The sequence below is a fragment of the Macaca mulatta genome, chromosome 7 (assembly GCF_049350105.2).
Source record: "Macaca mulatta isolate MMU2019108-1 chromosome 7, T2T-MMU8v2.0, whole genome shotgun sequence".
NCBI lineage: Eukaryota > Metazoa > Chordata > Mammalia > Primates > Cercopithecidae > Macaca > Macaca mulatta.
Window position 1 is genome coordinate 1,462,596 of NC_133412.1, and position 19,347 is coordinate 1,481,942.

The 19,347-nt window shown below is 51.8% G+C and overlaps 1 protein-coding gene and 1 long non-coding RNA gene across 31 annotated transcripts in view; one reads left to right on the forward strand and one right to left on the reverse strand.

Moving 5' to 3' along the window:
• Positions 1-19,347, forward strand: part of CYFIP1 (cytoplasmic FMR1 interacting protein 1) — a 117,670-nt gene that overhangs the window by 77,379 nt on the left and 20,944 nt on the right. For all 30 annotated transcript variants that reach the window (XM_077938840.1, XM_077938833.1, XM_077938842.1 and 27 more), the window contains 2 exons: positions 3,518-3,717; positions 14,999-15,086. In XM_077938840.1, the coding sequence (XP_077794966.1) occupies positions 3,518-3,717; positions 14,999-15,086 (288 nt within the window). The remainder of the gene's footprint in view (positions 1-3,517; positions 3,718-14,998; positions 15,087-19,347) is intronic.
• On the reverse strand, positions 1,132-13,538 carry LOC144329809 (uncharacterized). Its single transcript, XR_013395436.1, has 3 exons — positions 13,469-13,538; positions 2,647-6,207; positions 1,132-1,357 (listed from the first exon to the last, which is right to left on the reverse strand). It is a non-coding gene; the product is annotated as an uncharacterized LOC144329809 (long non-coding RNA).

The following is a 19,347-nucleotide window of genomic DNA, read 5'->3' on the forward strand; positions in this document are numbered from 1 at the left end:
AGGATGTAATCAGAGCTAGTATGCAGTAAGCCTGAACAGGCTGGTTGTCTTCCCTTCTCCAGTGCACGGTCATTGGTGCATGGCCACACGTCCGTTTCCACTGGGGGAACAAGGGGAGGGTTTACACTATGCATTTTCTAACAAAATGCACGAGGTCCTTTCTCCCCTTCACCCGAGGAGCTCTGGGTCCGAGAACTGGTTGAGGAGCCGTGATTTCTTGTATGATGATTGAAGTTAGACTTGTATTGGGTAGGCCTAGGGCTTTTCCCTTTATCCAGACCAAATGGGACTTCCGAAGGCTGGTCGTTTGTGCCAGCCCTGGGGATACCACCATCTGCTAGTCCACACTGGCACTCCTGTGGGTCCAGCCATTTGAGTACACGTGGGTTGTGCTGCCCACCACCTGGCACCATTGGAGTCAAGGAGCCCCGGCTGATGGCCAACAGAGAATAACTTAGAACTTTTCAAAGATGCCTCAGGTGAGATCAGGTTTGACGCTGCTGTCTCTGGAATTGAATAAATCAAAATTCCCTCCGAAGACAAAGCTGCCCGTGGGAGAAGCTGCTGGGAATAGCATGTAAGCTGTAAGGGTTAGGGTCGTGGCAGAGGGGAGCCTGAGAGGCAGGTCTCAGAAGGCTTGAGCCAGCGCTGTTACTATTGGCCCTGACCAGCCCGTCTTCCTCTTCAGAAGCGTGAGGGAGCTTATTTCACTTCCAGTCGAGCCGCAGGGAAGGATCACGGCGCAATCTCCTTTAGACGTGTTACAGCAAAAAAGAAAATGGAAGTGCACAACGTTGTCCCTGCAGGCAGCGGAGGCTCGCCAGAGACTCCCACGGACCATGCAGACTGGACCTCGTTCTTCACAGTCAGCTAAAAGAGATTAAGCAAGTAGTAGCTGCTGTGAAAGAATAATATAAATCAGAATTTTTAGAGATCCAGAAATACGCTAGGCACAGTAGCTCACACGTGTAATCCCAGCACTTTTGGAGGCCGAGGTGGGTGGATTGCCTGAAGTCAGGAGTTTAAGACCAGGCTGGCCAACATGGTAAAACCCTGTGTCTACTAAAAATACAAAAATTAGCCGGGCGTGGTGGTGGGCGCCTGTAATCCCAGCTACTCGGGAGGCTGAGGCAGGAGAGTTGCTTGAACTCGGGAGGCAGAGGTTGCAGTGAGCCAAGATTGTGCCATTGCACTCCAGCCTGGTTGACAGAGCAAGACTCTGTCTCAAAAAAAAAAAAAAAAAAAAAAAAAAAAAAATCCAGAAATAAGCTTATAGGAAAAACGAAAGTTTTGAAAAGAGAAATCATGAAAACTCATGAAAAAATTGAAAAGAAAAAGAGATTTCAAAACCGCAGACCTACACCAGAAATAACACAATGGATGATGACTTAGAAATACTAAGAACGAAGGCCGGGCGCAGTGGCTCACGCCTGTAATCCTAGCACTTTAGGAGGCCGAGGTGGGCGGATCACAAGGGCAGGAGATCGAGACCATCCTGGCTAACACGGTGAAACCCTGCCTCTACTAAAAACACAAAAAAATTAGCCGGGCGTGGTGGCGGCACCTGTGGTCCCAGCTACTCGGGAGCTTGCAGTGAGCTGAGATCACGTCCCTGCACTCCAGCCTGGGTGACAGAGCGAGACTCCATCTCCAAAAAAAAAAAAAAAAAAAAAGAGGTACATTTTTAAAAGCAAAAAGAAATTAAAGCCAATTTGAGAGGAAATGATGCTGTCAAATGATCACATGATGGAGGATGAAGAGTCAATGTACCTGTCATACAGGTTCCTCAAGAAGAAAACCAAAGCAATGGAACAGGGCTGACTGGCGTTTACTTCAAGAAAATGTTGGTAAAATAGAAGACACCTTGAGAGTGTCTATTAAAAGCATACATCATGTACTCGGTAAAGCCGACCCAAACTGGTCAACACTCAGAAATACTGCATCTTAGACTGGTTGAAGATTAGAAAAAAAATAATAATATGTTAAAAACGGTATGCAGTGAAAGTTTTGGACTTTCCAGATGAGGAAGAAGTCCTTGGGCTGTCTGAGCAGGGCAGGCGGGGAAGGAAAATCCGACTGTCCTCGGACCTTTGCCAGAGCCGAGGAAAGGAAGTGTGAATCGAGGGTTTGGTCGCCGGTCAAATCGACCTTCTGAGAATAAAGGCTGCAGACAGATGGTCACGAACGTGCCAGGGCTCGGAGGATTGTTCTTTCCTGGAGAACAGACCTTGGTTGGCAGACACTGGGCGCTGGCGGGCACCGTGCTTGTCCCTGTGGGCATCTCTGCACTGCAGAGCAGGGCTCCGCGTGTTCACCGTTGGAGTCAAACGGGTTGGGACTCAGACCTGTAGCGGCCTGTTTTTTTTTTTTTTTCTGAGACGGGGTCTTGCTCTGTCGCCCAGGCTGGGGTGCAGTGGCGGGATCTCAGCTCACTGCAAGCTCCGCCTCCCGGGTTCCCGCCATTCTCCTGCCTCAGCTTCCCGAGTAGCTGGGACTACAGGCGCCCGCCAGCTCACCCGGCTAGTTTTTTGTATTTTTTAGAAGAGACAGGGTTTCACCGTGTTAGCCAGGATGGTCTCGATCTCCTGACCTCGTGATCCACCCATCTCGGCCTCCCAAAGTGCTGGGATTACAGGCTTGAGCCACCGCGCCCGGCCTAGCGGCCTTTTTTTGCGAGTGTAATTTGGTACAAGCCATGGTGTTTCTGTTGGCATTGGCCAAATATGATTTTGAGTAAAATCATTAGTCAAAGCTTTGACCGAGGCCATTACTGTCCAATAGAAATAGAATGCAAGTCAGATCCGTAATTTGAAATTTTCCCATGGTCACATTAGAAAAGGAAATAGGTGAAGTTATTTTTCATAATGTGCTTAATCCACTGTATCCCCATATTAGTTCACCACGTCATTCCTATGGCATTATAATTGAGGTGGATATTTGCTAGTCCGTTTCATCCTACTCAGTCTTTGAAATCTGGTGTCTCATGTAGCGCCCCTCAGGTGGTGGCAGCTGTGCTCCGGCCCCACCTGCCACATTGGACAGTGCAGCCTGGACCAGCTCCAGAGCAGCACACGTGAGGGCTTGCAAGGCCTGTGAGAACGAGCGCACCTGCCCCGCCACCCACACGCGCATTTCAGTGTCTCCAGGCACCTCAGAGAAAGCCGGCTCAGCTCCGATGCCCAGGGAGATGCAGCCACCGGCTGGGCTTATGCCGCAGGGCGGGGCTGGGGCTCAGCGGGTGCGTGGGGGGAGGGTGGCAGTAGCAGGCCACACGTGCACTGCCCCACAGGGTGCTGGACGGCAGGGGTAGGTGGCGTGGAGGTGACTGCAGTGGAGAAAGGCGTGGCCCAGTGGGAGTGACTGTGAAAAGGTGGGGTGCCCTTCGAGAAGCAAGCTCATGTCACCTGTCAGAGCCTACGCTTGCTGGGACCGTGAGGCCTGGGTGGGATCAGAGGCCACTCAGCGCCTCCTTCCGGCCTGGACCAGCTCTGTCACCCACCCGTCTTTGGTCCCACAGGAGCTGGATGGCCTGTTGGAAATCAACCGCATGACGCACAAGCTGCTGAGCCGGTACCTGACGCTGGACAGCTTCGACGCCATGTTCCGGGAGGCCAACCACAATGTGTCAGCGCCCTATGGGAGGATCACCCTGCACGTGTTCTGGGAGCTCAACTACGACTTCCTGCCCAACTACTGCTACAACGGCTCTACCAACCGGTGAGCGTGCCCGCCACACAGGCGCCCACGGGAGGAGCTCAGGGACCCCCGTCCCCGCAGGCTTCCTCCATGGCACCAGGTCCCTGTCTCCCCACTCTTCCCGCTCCCCATGACTTCTCAACACGAAGAGCACGCAGGCCCTCCGGTGTCTTCCGTGTGCACAGGGAGCCTCGGGCCCACCCTCGCGTGGACGGTCGTGGCTTTGCACGTGGGGCTGGAATGGGCTGCGTCTCCTGGCTTGATGTCTGCCTGATGGTGGAAGTGGGGTGACTGCTTCTCATGCTTCCATGCTGGGATGTTGGGGTGTGGGGGAGCCACCCTCCCGCCCACTGCCCATGGACAACGTGAAGTGATATGATTGGTGGTGAAACGGTGGACGCTGGCAGTATCCTGAGGTTCAGCCTCAGAGTAGGGCCTGAGTCCTGGGACAGCCCTGCCTTGGGCTCCACACACCGGGCAGCGGCCATTCTGGCTGAGGTTCCTTCTCTGGGCAGTGAGTTCAGCTCCTACACAGCATTGGCTCGTGCCAGGGACATGTGTGTGTCACCCACCATGCCTTCCCATAGACACTAGCAGCCCGGGGGGGATGAGTAGGGCACCAAGCAAGGTGCCTGGCTGCCGAGCTCCATCCAGAGGCAGAGGAGTGCAGGTGATGCACGTGTGTGCACACGCGTGTGTTGGGAGAACCTTTACAAATAAGTGCTTGTGCTTGCCGCTGGATCTCTGCATCCGCCCACATGTGGCTGAATTCTTACCGACTCGTAGGCCCAGAGTTTTGTGTCTCGGGAGACAGGATGCTGAGCTCTGATGGAAGAGAGGAGCGGCTGCCCCGCAGCCCAATCCTGCCTGCCATGGCTCTTGTCCGTTCAGGACCCCTGAGTGCAGGGCCACGTTTCCTGTGGGGCTGTGGGTCAGGCCCAGGTGCATTCCGTCACTGAGGCTGTTCTCCAGGGTCGTGGCCATGCACTCGGCTGCAGGTGGCGGCACCTGGCGTGGTTTCCTCAGCTCAGGGGGCCTCCAGGCTGGGCTGGGAATGGTCCATGGAAACCAAACCGTGAAGACCACCATCTCTGTTTAACTCACCTTTACGGTGTCCATTTTCCTCAACATTTTAAAAAGATGTTTATGCTTGGAATTAATTGAAAAAATATTCTTACACAAGTAATGTATCAAAATTCTAGAAAAATGAGAAATCATGGATACATAGATGAGAAAAAAATGAGTGCACTCCCCAGAGGTTTCCTTGGTAAAAATGTATTTTTCCTCTAAAGTGAGGCACAGGTGGCCCTTGGCCCCTCCATCCCCTGAGTCTGCACCCCTGCAGCACCACATACATCACAGCAGCAGGGAGGGACGGCCAGCTGCCTCCTTCCCCACACCCCGGGAGGTGACGGGAATGCTCCTGTGTACACATCAGCACGGTGCACCCGGGGCCGTGCGTGCAGCTGCTCAGAGCCGTCTGCTGGGGCCTTACACCCAGGCAGCCGCACTCGTCCCCACTGTGGGTGGCAGGAGGCCCCTGGACACATGGGGGCCCCTGGACGCAGGCAGGCTGGTTCCATCTTATCTGACACCAACTTTGTGTGTGTCACCTGTTTCCCCAAGAGACCCAGAGCTGCTGCCTCTGGCCACACCTATTGGGCCTCCTGGGGCCCTGGGGCCTGGGGACACGTGAGGTGCAAATCACAGGGAACCCTAGCTTGTCACAGGGGCATTTTCTGCAGAAGAGCTTCGGTTTATTCAGCACCCTCCACCTTCCATGAGTGGTGGCAGAAGCCATTGTGTCTGCGTTTCCCACAAGTCTTTGGTGGAATCAGCAAAGCCGTGTTATCTGGGAAAGGCATTTTAAAACAGGATTTTGTGTATCCAAGTTCTGTGTCAAATCCTGAGAAGACACACAAAACCATGCCACCCGGAATTTTAGTCTCGTGCCTGAGGGTTTTCTGAGAGCTGCGTGACGTAAGCCGGGACTTTGCTTGTTGCCTGGACTAACTTGCGGTTCGTGAGCTATCCGTGGTGGCTCTGGGAGGCGACCTAGGTTGTCTGCGACTGGAATTTAACCTGTATAGTGGATAAACATGAGACAGTGCTGCAGCTCTGGAGAGAAGCTGGCAAAAGGGTATTTCTGGGTCCAGAGTTAGGCCTCTTTTCCGGAAGACCATAGATGGAGGGCGTGTCCTCAGCGGGGCGCACCTGGAGCCCAAGGCCGCAACTGTCCCCTCACTGCTCATGGTGGCTTCTGTCCCTGGGGTGAGGTGGTGGCTGCCAGGTGTCCCCACTGTCATGTTGCCGTTTTTCTGTTTCAAAGTTATAAATAATTTGTAGGGAAATAATTTGAGATGGTGTAAACAAACTCCCTCATTAAAATTTGACCCAGTCATTTTAACATCTGTTGATGATTCCTGCCCGAATCACTTATCTTCACACTGGTGGTTGAACAGCAGTGAGGTGTTTTGTTTTTTTTTTCTATTTTCGAGATAGAGTCTTACTCTGCCGTCCAGGTTGGAGAGCAGTGGTGCGATCTCAGCTCATTGCAGCCTCCGCCTCCCGAGTTCAAGCGATTCTCCTGCCTCAGCCTCCCGAGTAGCTGGGACTGCAGGTGCATGCCACATGCCCAGCTAATTTTTATATTTTTAATAGAGACAGGGTTTCACTGTGTTGGTCAGGCTGATCTCGAACTCCTGACCTGAGGTGATCTGCCTGCCTCAGCTTCCCAAAGTGCTGGGATTACAGGTATGAGCCACCGTGTCCAGCTGAGTTTTAACTCCTTCATTCTCTCTGCAGGTACTACTGGAATTCTGCTGTATGTGGTCGCATTTGTTCATTATTTACTTATTTGTATGAACTCCGGGTTATCCGTTATGTGGAGTTCTGAGGCTGGGGTGGGTGCGGTTTGGGCAGTGCGAGCCGCCTGGTCGGTTTCGGTCTCCTGGGGCCGTCTCTGCCATTCTTTCTGCACCACCAACCTTCTGCACCACAAGGTGTTCCAGGCTCATCTTGTACTTTTCCTGCTCGGTCCTTGCAACCTGTCACTTCTCCAAGGATTCCTTCTAGTGTAGAATGGCATTTAGAGACCAAGTCTGGGTGTGCCAGGGCTCATTGTTCTCGAGGGTGTCACTGTTTCCAGGTGCTCTCAGTGATCGGAGTGAGCACATCTCCACATGTGGACTGTCCGAGGTTCCTGTGCCTGCCACATACGAGGTGGCTTAAAGAATAGAAATCTGTTCTCCTACGTCCGGCTCTGGAGTCCCGAAGTCTGAATCAAGGTGTCAGCAGGACCACGCCCCTCTGAGACACTGGGTAGAACCGTTATTCGGGTGGTGACCTAGGACCACGCCCCTCTGAGACACTGGGCACGCCCATCTGAGACACTGACCACGCCCCTCTGAGACTCTGACCACGCCCCCTCTGAGACACTGATCACGCCCCCCTGACACTGACCACGCCCCCTCTGAGACACTGGGTAGAACCGTTATTCGGGTGGTGACCTAGGACCACGCCCCTCTGAGACACTGGGCACGCCCCCTCTGAGACACTGGGCACGCCCCCCTGAGACACTGACCACGCCCCCTCAGACACTGACCACGCCCCTCTGAGACACTGGGTAGAACCGTTATTCGGGTGGTGACCTCAGTTCTGGGTGTTCTTGGCTTGCAGCGGCATCACTCCAGTCTCCTCTCTGTCTTCACTGGCCACTCTCCTTGTGTCTCTGTCTCTTCTCACAAGGACTTCAGTCATGTGGGGTCAAGGACCTACCCTGCTACTCCAGTATCACCTTGTCTTAGCCAGGCACATATGTGGTGACCCTCTTTCCAGCAAATTTCACATTCTGAGGTACTAGGAGTGAGGACTGAACATATCTTTTTCGACAGAGTCTCACTCTGCTGCCCAGGCTGGAGTGCAGTGGTGCGATCTCGGCTCACTGCAACCTCCAGTAGGTTCAAGCGATTCTCCTGTCTCAGCCTCCTGAGTAGCTGGGATTACAGGCGCCCGCCACCACACCCGGCTAATTTTTGTATTTTTAGTAGAGACGGGATTTCACCGTGTTAGCCAGGATGGTCTCGAACTCCCGACCTCAGGTGATCTGCACGCCTTGGCCTCCCAAAGTGCTGGGATTACACGTGTGAGCCTCTGCGCCTGGACAAACATACTGTTTTCAGAGACACAATACAACGTGTACGTGTGTATTAGTCCATTTTCACACTGCCGATAAAGACATACCTGAGGTTACGCAATTTACAAAAGAAAGAGGCTTAATGGACTTATGGTTCCACATGGCTGGGGAGGCCTCACAATCATGGCAGAAGGTGAGAGGGACATCTCACGTGGTAGCAGACGAAGAGAGAGAGCTTGTGCAGGGAAACTCCCCTTTTAACACCATGAGATCTCGTGAGACTTACTCTCACGAGAAAAGCACGGGAAAGACCTGCCCCCATTATTTAGTTACCTCCTAACAGGCCCCACTCATGAGACGTGGGAATTGTGGGAGTTACAATTCAAGATGAGATTTGGGTGGGGACACAGCCAACCATATCAATGTGCGTGTTTATTTCTATATAGTTACCTACGTATTAAAACTGTAAGTTTATACTGATATTTCCAATTCCAATTCATCACTGCAGAGTTCATTCTAGTCTTCTCTCTTTCCCTTTCTCTGACTTCGTTAAACACTGAGAATCCTTCCTTCATTATTCTTAGTATATTATTCATTTGCTCTTTTCCAAAAAACACAGGAAGTAGTTTCAGAATTGCTAATCCTGGCTGGGTGCAGTGGCTCACACCTGTAATCCTAACACTTTGGGAGGCCAAGACAGGAAGATCTCTTGAGTCCAGGAGTTCAAGACCAGCCTAGGCAACGTAAGGAGACCTTGTGTCTACAAAAAAAAATTTTTTTTTCTTTTTTTTTTTGAGGTGGAGTCTCACTTTGTCGCCCAGGCTGGACTGCAGTGGCCCAATCTCAGCTCACTGAAAGCTCCGCCTCCCGGATTCAAGCAATTTCCCCTGCCTCAGCTTCCCAATTAGCTGGACTACAGGTGCCCGCCACCACGCCCAGCTAATTTTTTGTATTTTTAGTAGAGACGGGGTTTCACCATGTTAGCCAGGATGGTCTCGATCTCCTAACCACTGATCCGCCCGCCTCAGCCTCCCAAAGTGCTGGATTACAGGTGTGAGCCACTGCGCCTGGCCTATAAAAAGGTTTTTAAAATTAGCTGGATGTGGTGGCACACCCCTGTAGTCTCAGCTACTTGGAAGGCTGACATGGGAGGATCACTTGAGCCTGGGGAGGTCTAGGCTGTAGTGAGCCGTGATTGTGCCACTGCACTCCGGCCTGAGTGACAAAGCAAGACCTTGTCTCAAAATAAGAAAGAATTGCTCATTTTTACCACCATAAAACACAAACCTACCAAATATAGTTCAATATTTGTGCCGGGCGCAGTGGCTCACGCCTGTAATCCCAGCACTTTGGGAGGCCGAGGCGGGCGGATCACAAGGTCAGGAGATCGAGACCACGGTGAAACCCCGTCTCTACTAAAAATACAAAAAATTAGCCGGGCGCGGTTGTGGGCACCTGTAGTCCCAGCTACTCGGGAGGCTGAGGCAGGAGAATGGCGTGAACCCGGGAGGCGGAGCTTGCAGTGAGCCGAGATCGCGCCACTGCACCCCAGCCTGGGCGACAGAGCGAGACTCCGTCTCAAAAAAAAAAAAAAATTTGTTATCAATTTTTTGCCTTTAGGTTGAGAATAGTAAAATATTGTATTTAAAATTCTTTAACCAGGTATGGTGGCATGCACCTGTAGTCCCAGCTACTCAGGAGGCCGAGGCACGAGAATCGCTTGAACCCAGGAGGCGGAGGTTGCAGTGAGCTGAGATTGCGCCACTGCACTCCAGGCTGGGTGACAGAGTGAGGCTCCATCTCAAAATAAATAAATAAATAAATTCCGTCTCAAAATAAATTAATTAAATAAAAAATAAAATTTTTTGGAATGATAGAGTAACAGGGTATAGATTTATTCTTTCTCCTTAAGTGAAAAACTGGACAGAACTTACGGATCAACTGTTTTCAGACTCGGACCTTTCGCTGAGGAGAGGGAAGCAAGTGGGGTGAGCCCTGTGATCTTCCTGGCTTTCCATCCGGAAGCACTTTCTGCACCAAGTTCAGAGAGGAACAGTCCAAGTACAGCTTGGAAGCTCCTGCTTGGTGGAGGGGACAAATTGGAACGTGGGGAAGCTGAGGCAGCTGGGATTTGCAGGGTGGAGTACGAGAGAGGAGGGAGCTTAACAGAAACAGCTCCTGAAACCCATGGGCGTCCCATAGCCTTTGCTTGAACACGAAACTCTGCGTGTGCCAGGGAGCTGTTAGCCGAATGATCCTCAGCACTCACACAAGGCCAGGAGGCATCTGAGTTCCTACCAGCAAGAAGAATGGAACTCTGTTGAGGCTGGGCAATGGCTCACGCCTATAATCCCAGCACTTTGGGAGGCCAAGGCAGGCAAATTACTTGAGGTCAGGAGTTTGAGACCAGCCTGGCCAACATGGTGAAATTCCACCTCTACTAAAATTACAAAAATTAGCCAGGCGTGGTGGCAGGTGACTGTAGTCCCAGCTACTCAGGAGGCTGAGGTGGGAGGATCACTTGAACCCGGGAGGTCAAGGCTGCAGTAAGCTGAGAATGCGTGACTGCACTGCAGTCTGGGTGACAGAGTGAGACTGTCTTTAATGCATCATGACAAGATCCAGCAGCTTGACAAGTCAACTGCCTGTCCCCCAAGACACTCATCTCTGTCTCTGTCTGTCTCTGTCTCTCTCTCTCTCTCTCTCTCTCTCCCCCTATTCTTGCCATTCTGGACTTCAGTTAGACGTATGTTAGACCTTCTCATTCTGTTCTCCATATCCCTTTGTTGCATTAGTTTTCCTTTTTTTTGGAGAAAGAGTTTCGCTCTCATTGCCCAGGCTGGAGTGCAATGGCGTGACCTCGGCTCACTGCAATCTCCACCTCCTGGGTTCAAGTGATTCTTCCTGCCTCAGCCTCCCAAGTACCTGGGATTACAGGTGTGCGCCACCATGCCTGGCTAATTTTTGTATTTTTAGTAGAGACGGGGTTTCACCATGTTGGTCAGGCTGGTCTTGAACTACTGACCTCAGGTGATCCGCCCGCCTCGGCCTCCCAAAGTGCTGGGATTACAGGCGCGAGCCACCGTGCTGGGCCAACACTCTCGAAAAGACAGTAACAAAGTCAAGACATGCAACATGACACTGAAATGCCCAGCGCCCAATCAAGATTTACTAGATGTGCCAAGAACCAAGAAAATGTGACCCATAGCCTGGGGAAAAGTCACTCTATAAAACAGACTCAGAAATGACAGAGATGATGGAATTTGCAGCAAGGATGTTAAGTCAGCAGCTATGCATGTGCTCAAGGGTTCACAGCAAAACAGTGTGGAGATAAATGGATGTTACATAAAAGGATCCAGTGAATTAAAGCTGAAATGCAGTATCTGGAATGAAAAATTACTTGTTGGCCCGAATTTCAGAGTAGACTTTGCAGGAGCTGAGTTTTCGAGATTATAACAATGGAAACTAGCTGAACTGAAGCACCGAAAGAAAAAAATGATGAAACAAAACGAGAAGGGCCTCAGCAAACTGAGAGACAAACATCAGCGATTCGAGTATGCCTGTGATTGGAATCCTAGTCATAGGTGGTGGGTGGGCAGAAAAGCTTTCAAAATTAATGCCCTTGAATTTCCCAGATTTGATGAAAACGATAAACCTCCAGATACAAGAAGCTCAAAAAACCTCAAGCAGGATCAACACAAAGGAAAAAAGCTGCTGTTGGGCCCAGCACTGACCAGGTCAAAATAAGGCTAGAGCTGAACCTCAGTTTACCTGAGACACATGCAGTGGGGGCTTAGGATATTGATGCTGAAACTTAGTTTTCCTCGTAGGGGATTGCAGTGGCCTTGTCAAACTGCGACGTCTGAGGGCACAGTCCTCCACGAGACTGCCTTTGCTGTGGACACCAGCCACACATTTGGGGTCCCCGAGGCCACCCTCACTTCTAACCAGCAGGTTGCAGTTCTGGATCCACCCTCCCCAGCTCCTCAGGTGACGGGTCCGCAGTACTCACTGAGCGTGCCCTAATACGGTTACAGTCAGTCGGAGGAAAGGATGCATGTTGGAAGCACGTGCAGGGCAAAGTGGGAGGTTTCCACGTGCAAAGCTTTCCCTGTCCTCAGGGACGCATCACCCTCTGAGCCCCGAGGTGCGACACTCCTCAGGGGGTACCAGCCAGGGGCGCTCACTTGGGCTGCGGTGTTCAGTTTTGTTGGGGCTTTGTGGCATGGACACAGTTGACGGAATCACTGGCCACGTGGCTGAGCTCAGACTCCAGCCCTTCACCTCCCGGGAGGTCGGCTGAGTTCACCAGGCACGCAGCCTCAGGCCTCCAGCCCCATGTTGAGTCATCTTGCTGGCATAAAGTCAGGTGTGGCCCCGTGATACCAGTCATTCCTGTCACTCAGAAGTGAGGATGTAGAGACTGCCTCCTAGAACTGCGCCAGAGGCCGCCAGATCCTACCAGGAGTCAATCAGCGTGTAAGCTTGATCAATCAAGAAGTTGTAGAAATGTATTATTTAGAAATATACAGACTGAGCAGCCAGGCGCAGTGGCTCACGCCTGTAATCCCAGCACTTTGGAAGGCCGAGGCGGGTGGATCACGAGGTCAGGAGATCGAGACCATCCTTGCTAACACGGTAAAACTCCGTCTCTACTAAAAATACAAAAAATTAGCTGGGTGTGGTGGCGGCACTTGTAGTCCCAGCTACTTGGGAGGCTGAGGCGGGAGAATGGCGTGAACCCGGGAGGCGGAGCTTGCAGTGAGCCAAGATTGTGCCACTGCACTCCAGCCTGGGCAACAGGGCGAGACTCCGTCTCCAAAAAAAAAAAAAGAAATATAGAGGCTGAGCGCAGTGGCTCACACCTGTAATCCTGGCACTTTGGGAGGCCAAGGCAGGCAGATCGTTTGAGCTCAGGAGTTCAAGACCAGCCTGGCCAACATGGCAAGACCCCGTCTCTACAAAAAGTACAAACGTTAGCCAGGCATAGTGGCCTGTAGTCCCAGATACTCACGAGGCTAAGGTGGAAAGATGACTTGAATCCAGGAGGTTGAGGCTACAGTTAGTCAAGATCACACCACTGCACTCCAGCCTGGGTGACCAAAAAAAATATATATATATAAATATATATAAAATCTATACCTATAGATTATAAATGTGTATATATAATTATCTCTATAGAATAAAATACATGTATTATATCATGTATCATATACTTGTATTTTGATTAAAATTTTAAATAATATTATATAGAGTAATTGCATTACTTCAACTGCATCTGAGCTGTATCACAGACAAAATAAATTAAGGCCTGCTTTCTAAATCTAACCATCGTTTTAAACATTCTAAGCAGAGAAAACATTGTGTTCTAAGCAGACGTAGAAAAGCCTCCTGTAGGCCGGGAACGGTGGCTCACACCTGTAATCCCAGCACTTTGGGAGGCCGAGGTGGTTGGATCACCTGAGGTCAGGAGTTCAAGACCAGCCTGACCAAAATGGAGAAACCCTGTCTCTACTAAAAATACAAAATTTGCCAAGTGTGGTGGTGGCACATGCTGGTAATCCCAACTACTTGGGAGGCTGAGGCAGGAGAATTGCTTGAATCTGGAAGGCGGAGGTTGTGGTGAGCCGAGATCACACCACTGCACTTCATCCTGGGCGTCAAGAGTGAAACTCCACCTCAGAAAAAAAAAAAGAAAAAAGAAAAGCCTGCTGTAACATAAGTGGCATCATATCCTGGCGCTTGGCTCCTGCATGGATTTGTATTCTGATTTTCTATTTGCTGTCCTCTCCTGCCCAGCCCCCGTCACTATCGGAGGTGGATGGAGGCTGACAGGTGTGCCGTGGCTTTGCGGGTGTGTCACCATCGGAGGTGGATGGAGGCCGACGGGTGTGCCGTGGCTTTGTGGGTGTGTCACCATCGGAGGTGGACGGAGGCTGGCGGGTGTGCCGTGGCTTTGCGGGTGTGTCACCATCGGAGGTGGACGGAGGCTGACGGGTGTGCCGTGGTTTTGCGGGTGTGTCATCATCAGAGGTGGACGGAGGCTGACGGGTGTGCCGTGGCTTTGCGGGTGTGTCACCATCAGAGGTGGACGGAGGCTGACGGGTGTGCTGCTGTCAAGGGTGTGAGCAGCGCCCAGAAATCTCTGGGAAATGGGGTTCCCTCTTTTGAGCATCACCCTGACCGTGGCGCCTCCTGATGGAACGGTGTAAGAACACAGGTGCAGGGACACACAGACGTGCACACGTCCTCTTGCAGACACATGCAGATAACATTTCCATGCGTGGCCTCACGCAGATGCAGCTGCAGAGACATGCAGACAGACGTGCACGCCAAGCACTGAGGTCTGTGGCACCAGGGATGTTGGCATACTGACGGCACAGGGATTTAGGATCCGTTTGGAAAGGCACACCCAGCCATGCCACGGTAGGTGGTCAGGGGGCCTGGCAGCTGCTGCTCTGCCCAGCACGTCCTCTCGGATGCACACATTCTGTGTGACAACAGTATTTTCACACTTACATCTGTTTCCATTTCCTAAAGTGGAATATGAGTTAATCAAGTGCTTAGAATTACATACAGCAAATCCACAAATTTTTCTTTCTTATACTTCTTAGCAAAAGTTGTATGTGTTTAAACGAACCCTTCCAATTTGAAAGCCTTGGCTGAGTTAGATGTTTCTGCTTGAAAATGGACACATTTGATTTTAAGTGGCCCCTAATCCATTATCCAGACACAATCTCTTGACTAATCGCGTGGGTTACAAATCCCTAAGTGTCCCTGTCGTTCCCTGCTGGTGTGTAACTTGTGATCTGAACCACTGGGGCGTCGCTGTTCTCGTCGCAGGCGGCTGCCCCGCCGTCCTCGCCATGTCTCAGCAGAGCTCATGAGCTACCTGAGGTTTGCGCTGGGCTCGAGGTGGCTCTGGTACCGCAGACCCAGCCCCAAGTGTTCCTGCTGTGGCTCCTGAGCCTTGGGTGCATGTATCACGTTTGAGTCTTGATATCTCCTTCGTTCCATGGTTTTCGATTCACTAGAATTTTCCTATTTGATGACTGTATCAGTTGACTGGGAGGAAGATTTAGTAGACGGATTATGGAGGACTTCTGAATTTTAAAGAACTATTGTTAAATTTGGTTTCTTTTTCTTTCTTAAATCTTTCTTGTTTAGGTTTGTTCGGACAGTATTACCATTTTCTCAGGAATTTCAAAGAGATAAGCAGCCGAATGCACAACCCCAGTATCTGCATGGATCCAAGGTAGGCTCTGGCGTGTTCCTGTTACGAGCTGCAAGTTCACAATGAAGCATGTTTTGAAGTGTAGTTTGATGGGTTTGGTTGCCGTGACCTAAATGTATCGCACCGTGTATAAAATGTTTTTTTCTTCCATTCTATTAGCATCTTCCTGAAAAGTAGCAGTAATTTAAAACAAAAACCAGCCAACCAACCCAAAAAAGCGCTTACCTAGAACTAGCATGTATGTAGTGCTGGGACTGCTCTGGCCTTGCGATAGGTGTCAGGCTGGGCCTGGCCTCATTCCCGGCACAAACATGAGTGAGATTGTTGGAAGATTCCAGGTTTAAAGCATCAAGCTGAGAAGACAAGTGGAAGAGGCTCAGGCTGGCTGTGAGGCCTGACGCCCAGAGGGAGAAGCTGAGCTAGGAGGGTGAGCCCAGGGAGGGTCTGACATCCAGAAACAAGGATGTCAGCCTGCGCCTGGAGGGCGGAACCCCAGAGCACTGGGTCTGCCGTGTGTGAGATGGGACGATGTCCACGCTGGGGGTGGCTGGGCTTGTCACAAGTCTGAGATTTTTTTTTTTTTTTTTTTGAGACGGAGTCTTGCTCTGTCCCCAGGCTGGAGCGCAGTGGCACGATCTTGGCTCACTGCAAGCTCCGCATTCCAGGTTCACGCCATTCTCCTGCCTCAGCCTCCTGTCAACCTCCCAAGTAGCTGGGACTACAGGCACCCACTGCCATGCCAGGCTATTTTTCTTTGTATTTTTCAGTAGAGACGGGATTTCACCATGTTGTTAGCCAGGATGGTCTCGATCTCCTGATCTTGTGATCCGCCCGCCTCGGCCTCCCAAAGTGCTAGGATTACAGGCGTGAGCCACCGCGCCCGGCCACAAGTCTGAGTATTATTAATGGCTAGTTTCTTCATGTTTCGAGCACCCCTATGATTTAGTAAGGAAAATATAAACACTGTAGCAAAGAAGAGAGATGAAATGAGCAGACACCCCAAAAAAATAGAGCAGAGCAAATACAAGCAGGTCCCCAGCCTCACTGGAGCTGGGGAAGGAACAATGATGGTGGCAGGGGCCAGCGGGCCCCAGGATGAGGGCAGAGGACCCCGCTTCGCTGTGAAGAGCGAAACCGTCTTCCCCGCTGAGCCGCGGTGTCCCCGGGCCCCGTGGTGGGGGCAGGCTGCCAGCACTCATCAGTAAGTGTCCTCGCTGGTAGGAAGGAAGCGGGGACAATCACAGGACATTATCTCCCCCATCTGCCAAATGCCTGGAGCCGGGATGGGGAGGGCCCAGGCCCTGCTGCTGGCACACGGCCTGCACCTGGAGGCTTTCTAAGGCACCAGCCGTATCTGAGCGGTGGAAACAGTTTCCCACTCATTCCTTTCTAACCCTCTGCTCTTCAGAGCGAGATCTTCTCACTGCAGTCCTCTGGGCGCCTTCCTTCTCCTTGCGGGGCGGTGCCTTGAACCTGGCAGGAGCGCAAGCGTCTGCACCTGGGAAACGTCAGACACCCGAATCAGGGCTTTGGTTTTTGGAGGACCCAAGCCTCGGCACAGGCTGCCTGTGTCTCCCGCCCCTGAAAAGAGCGAGTGTGGGCCGGGGGTGGCCTTTTTACGGCAGTCAGCATCCCTGAGCGGGGCAGACTAGTCATCTCTGAACTGTGGGCGGTGATGTGATGAAGGGACGTGAGACGCCCCTTCGGGAAGCGGGGCACACGTGGACCAAGGGTGACTGCGTAAACATTATGTCCTTGAAAATATGGGTTTTTTTGTTTTTGTTTTTGTTTTTTTGAGATGGAGTCTCACTTTGTTGCCCAGGCTGGAGTGCAATGGCGTGATCTCGGCTCACTGCAACCTCCACCTCCCAGGTTCGAGTGATTCTCCTGCCTCAGCCTCCCGAATAGCTGGGATTACAGGTGTACGCCATCATGCCTGACTAATTTTTGTATTTTTGGTAGAGATGGGGTTTCACCGTGTTGGCCAGGCTGGTCTCCAACTCCTGACCTCAGGTGATCCGCCCGCCTCGACCTCCCACAGTGCTGGGATTACAGGCATGAGCCACCGCGCCCAGCCATCTTTAGTGTTTTAGGGGTTATTATTTTTTTTTTCTTTTTTTTTTGTGAAAGCAAGTTTATTAGGAAAGTAAAGGAATAAAAGAATCTTAGGGGTTATTTTTTAGCAATGCTGTGATGAGTTGAAAAAAAAAATACAATTCAGGTCCTCCCTAGGGTGCAGATGTTTGAAGGTAGTGGGGTCTCGCCTTTTACTAAGACAAGATTAAAGGCGGGGGTGGGGGCGGCCTTGCCTCCCTTGGGGAGAAAAATGTCAGGGCCAGGAGCCTCGCTGACACAGCGTGGGCCCAGGTCGCCAGTGCCTGGGGAACATGGGACAGGCTCATTCCATCATTGCACACTCCACGTTCCCGAGGCTGTTGGCCGGTGCCGCCTCCACAGTGCCCCTCTACCCTGCCTCTGTCCTTAGCGCCTCCTAATGGCTGTGGAACTGTGAGCGGACACAGTTTGTGTGATTCTGGATTTCGTGCGGCTGCATTGGTCCAGACAGGTACCCGGGGGCCAAGAATGCAGTGACCAGGTCTCTCCTCTATGGGTCCGGGCGGGGTGTGCACCCAGGCAGGAGGATGCCACAGCTGTTACGGGGCTGCCCCTCACTTCCCGAAGCCCTGTGGGTGGTTAAGAAGTCACCTCCATTCTGCTCCACGTGGAACTCCCATGTTCTTTCTAGCAAGGACTGAAATTGACTTTTTTTTTTTTTTTTTTTGAGATAGAGTCTCCTCTATCTCCAAGGATAGAGTGCAGGGTGCGATCTCGGCTCACTGCAACCTCCACCTCCTGGGTTCAAACAATTCTCCTGCCTCAGCCTCCCAAGTAGCTGGGATTAGAGGCGCCTGCCACCACGCCCGGCCAACTTTTTGTGTTTTTTTAGTAGAGATGGGGTTTCACCATGTTGGCCAGGCTGGTCTCGAACTCCTGACCTCAGATGATCCACCCACCTTGGCCTCCCAAAGTGTTGGGATTACAGGCATGAGCCGCTGGTGGCACCTAGTTGAAGCTGACTTTTATGCAATAATTAGTTATACTCAAAAAGATGTTTCTTTAAAGGATTAGAATAAGTGTTCTAATGCTTCTGAAAGTAAAATGTAGTGTTTTACCTTTAGAACTGAGAGAAATGTTATTTTAGAAGATAGGACCAGAAAGTTTGACAAGTAAGAGTAATTTCTGGCCGGGCGTGGTGGCTCACGCCTGGAATCCCAGCACTTTGGGAAGCCGAGGTGGGCGGATCACAAGGTCAGTTTGAGACCAGCCTGACCAATGTGGTGAAGCCCCATCTCTACTAAAAATACCAAAAAAGTTAGTTGGGCGTGGTGGCGGGTGCCTGTAATCCCAGTTAGTCAGGAGGCTGAGGCAGGAGAATCGCTTCAGCCCGGGAGGCGGGGGTCGTGGTGAACCGAGATGGCGCCACCGCACTCCAGCCTGGGCAACAGAGCAAGACAGTGTCTCAAAGAAAAAAAGAGAATATACTTTCTTGGGTCTCTATGAACTAAAAGATGTGTTGTGAGCTTCTCTTGACTTTGAAATTTTTAATCCCTGTTTTAGGCATAACAATAAAATAAGTGTTTGTCACTCGCTGATAAAGAGGGAGGTGTTTGTGCATAGAGGGCACGGGCAGAGAATCTCCTTTCCCCCCCGTCTGGAGAGGGCAGCTGTGGAAGCAAGGGAAGCGGGCCGAGGGTAGGCAGGAGACCTGGCCGCGGGGGCCGTGCACCTGCGGTTCTGAGGGATCGACCTGGAAGGGGCCTCCTGGGTTGCTTTTTGAGATCCCAGGATAGCACTGTGGTGACATCCTTGCTGCCCAGTGTGTCTGTGTGCCCTTCGTGGTGTTAAAGGCTCTTGACACACGTTTTTATTCTCCAGGATCTTCCTCCAGGAGTGCAGGGAGGCACTGTTGCTTCCATTAAGACGCAGGCATGAGCCCGCTGTTCCAGGGTGGTGGTGCGGGGTACACGGTGGCCTTGAGTCAGCCCCCACACCGCCAGAGCGCCCTGCTCTCCTGTGTGCGTGGGCACCATCTCGGGGATGGCCCCAGAGCGCCCTGCTGTCCTGTGTGCGTGGGCACCACCTCGGGGATGGCTCCAGACCGCCCTGCTCTCCTGTGTGCATGGGCACCACCTCGGGGATGGCTCCAGAGCGCCCTGCTGTCCTGTGTGCGTGGGCACCACCTCGGGGATGGCTCCAGAGCGCCCTGCTGTCCTGTGTGCGT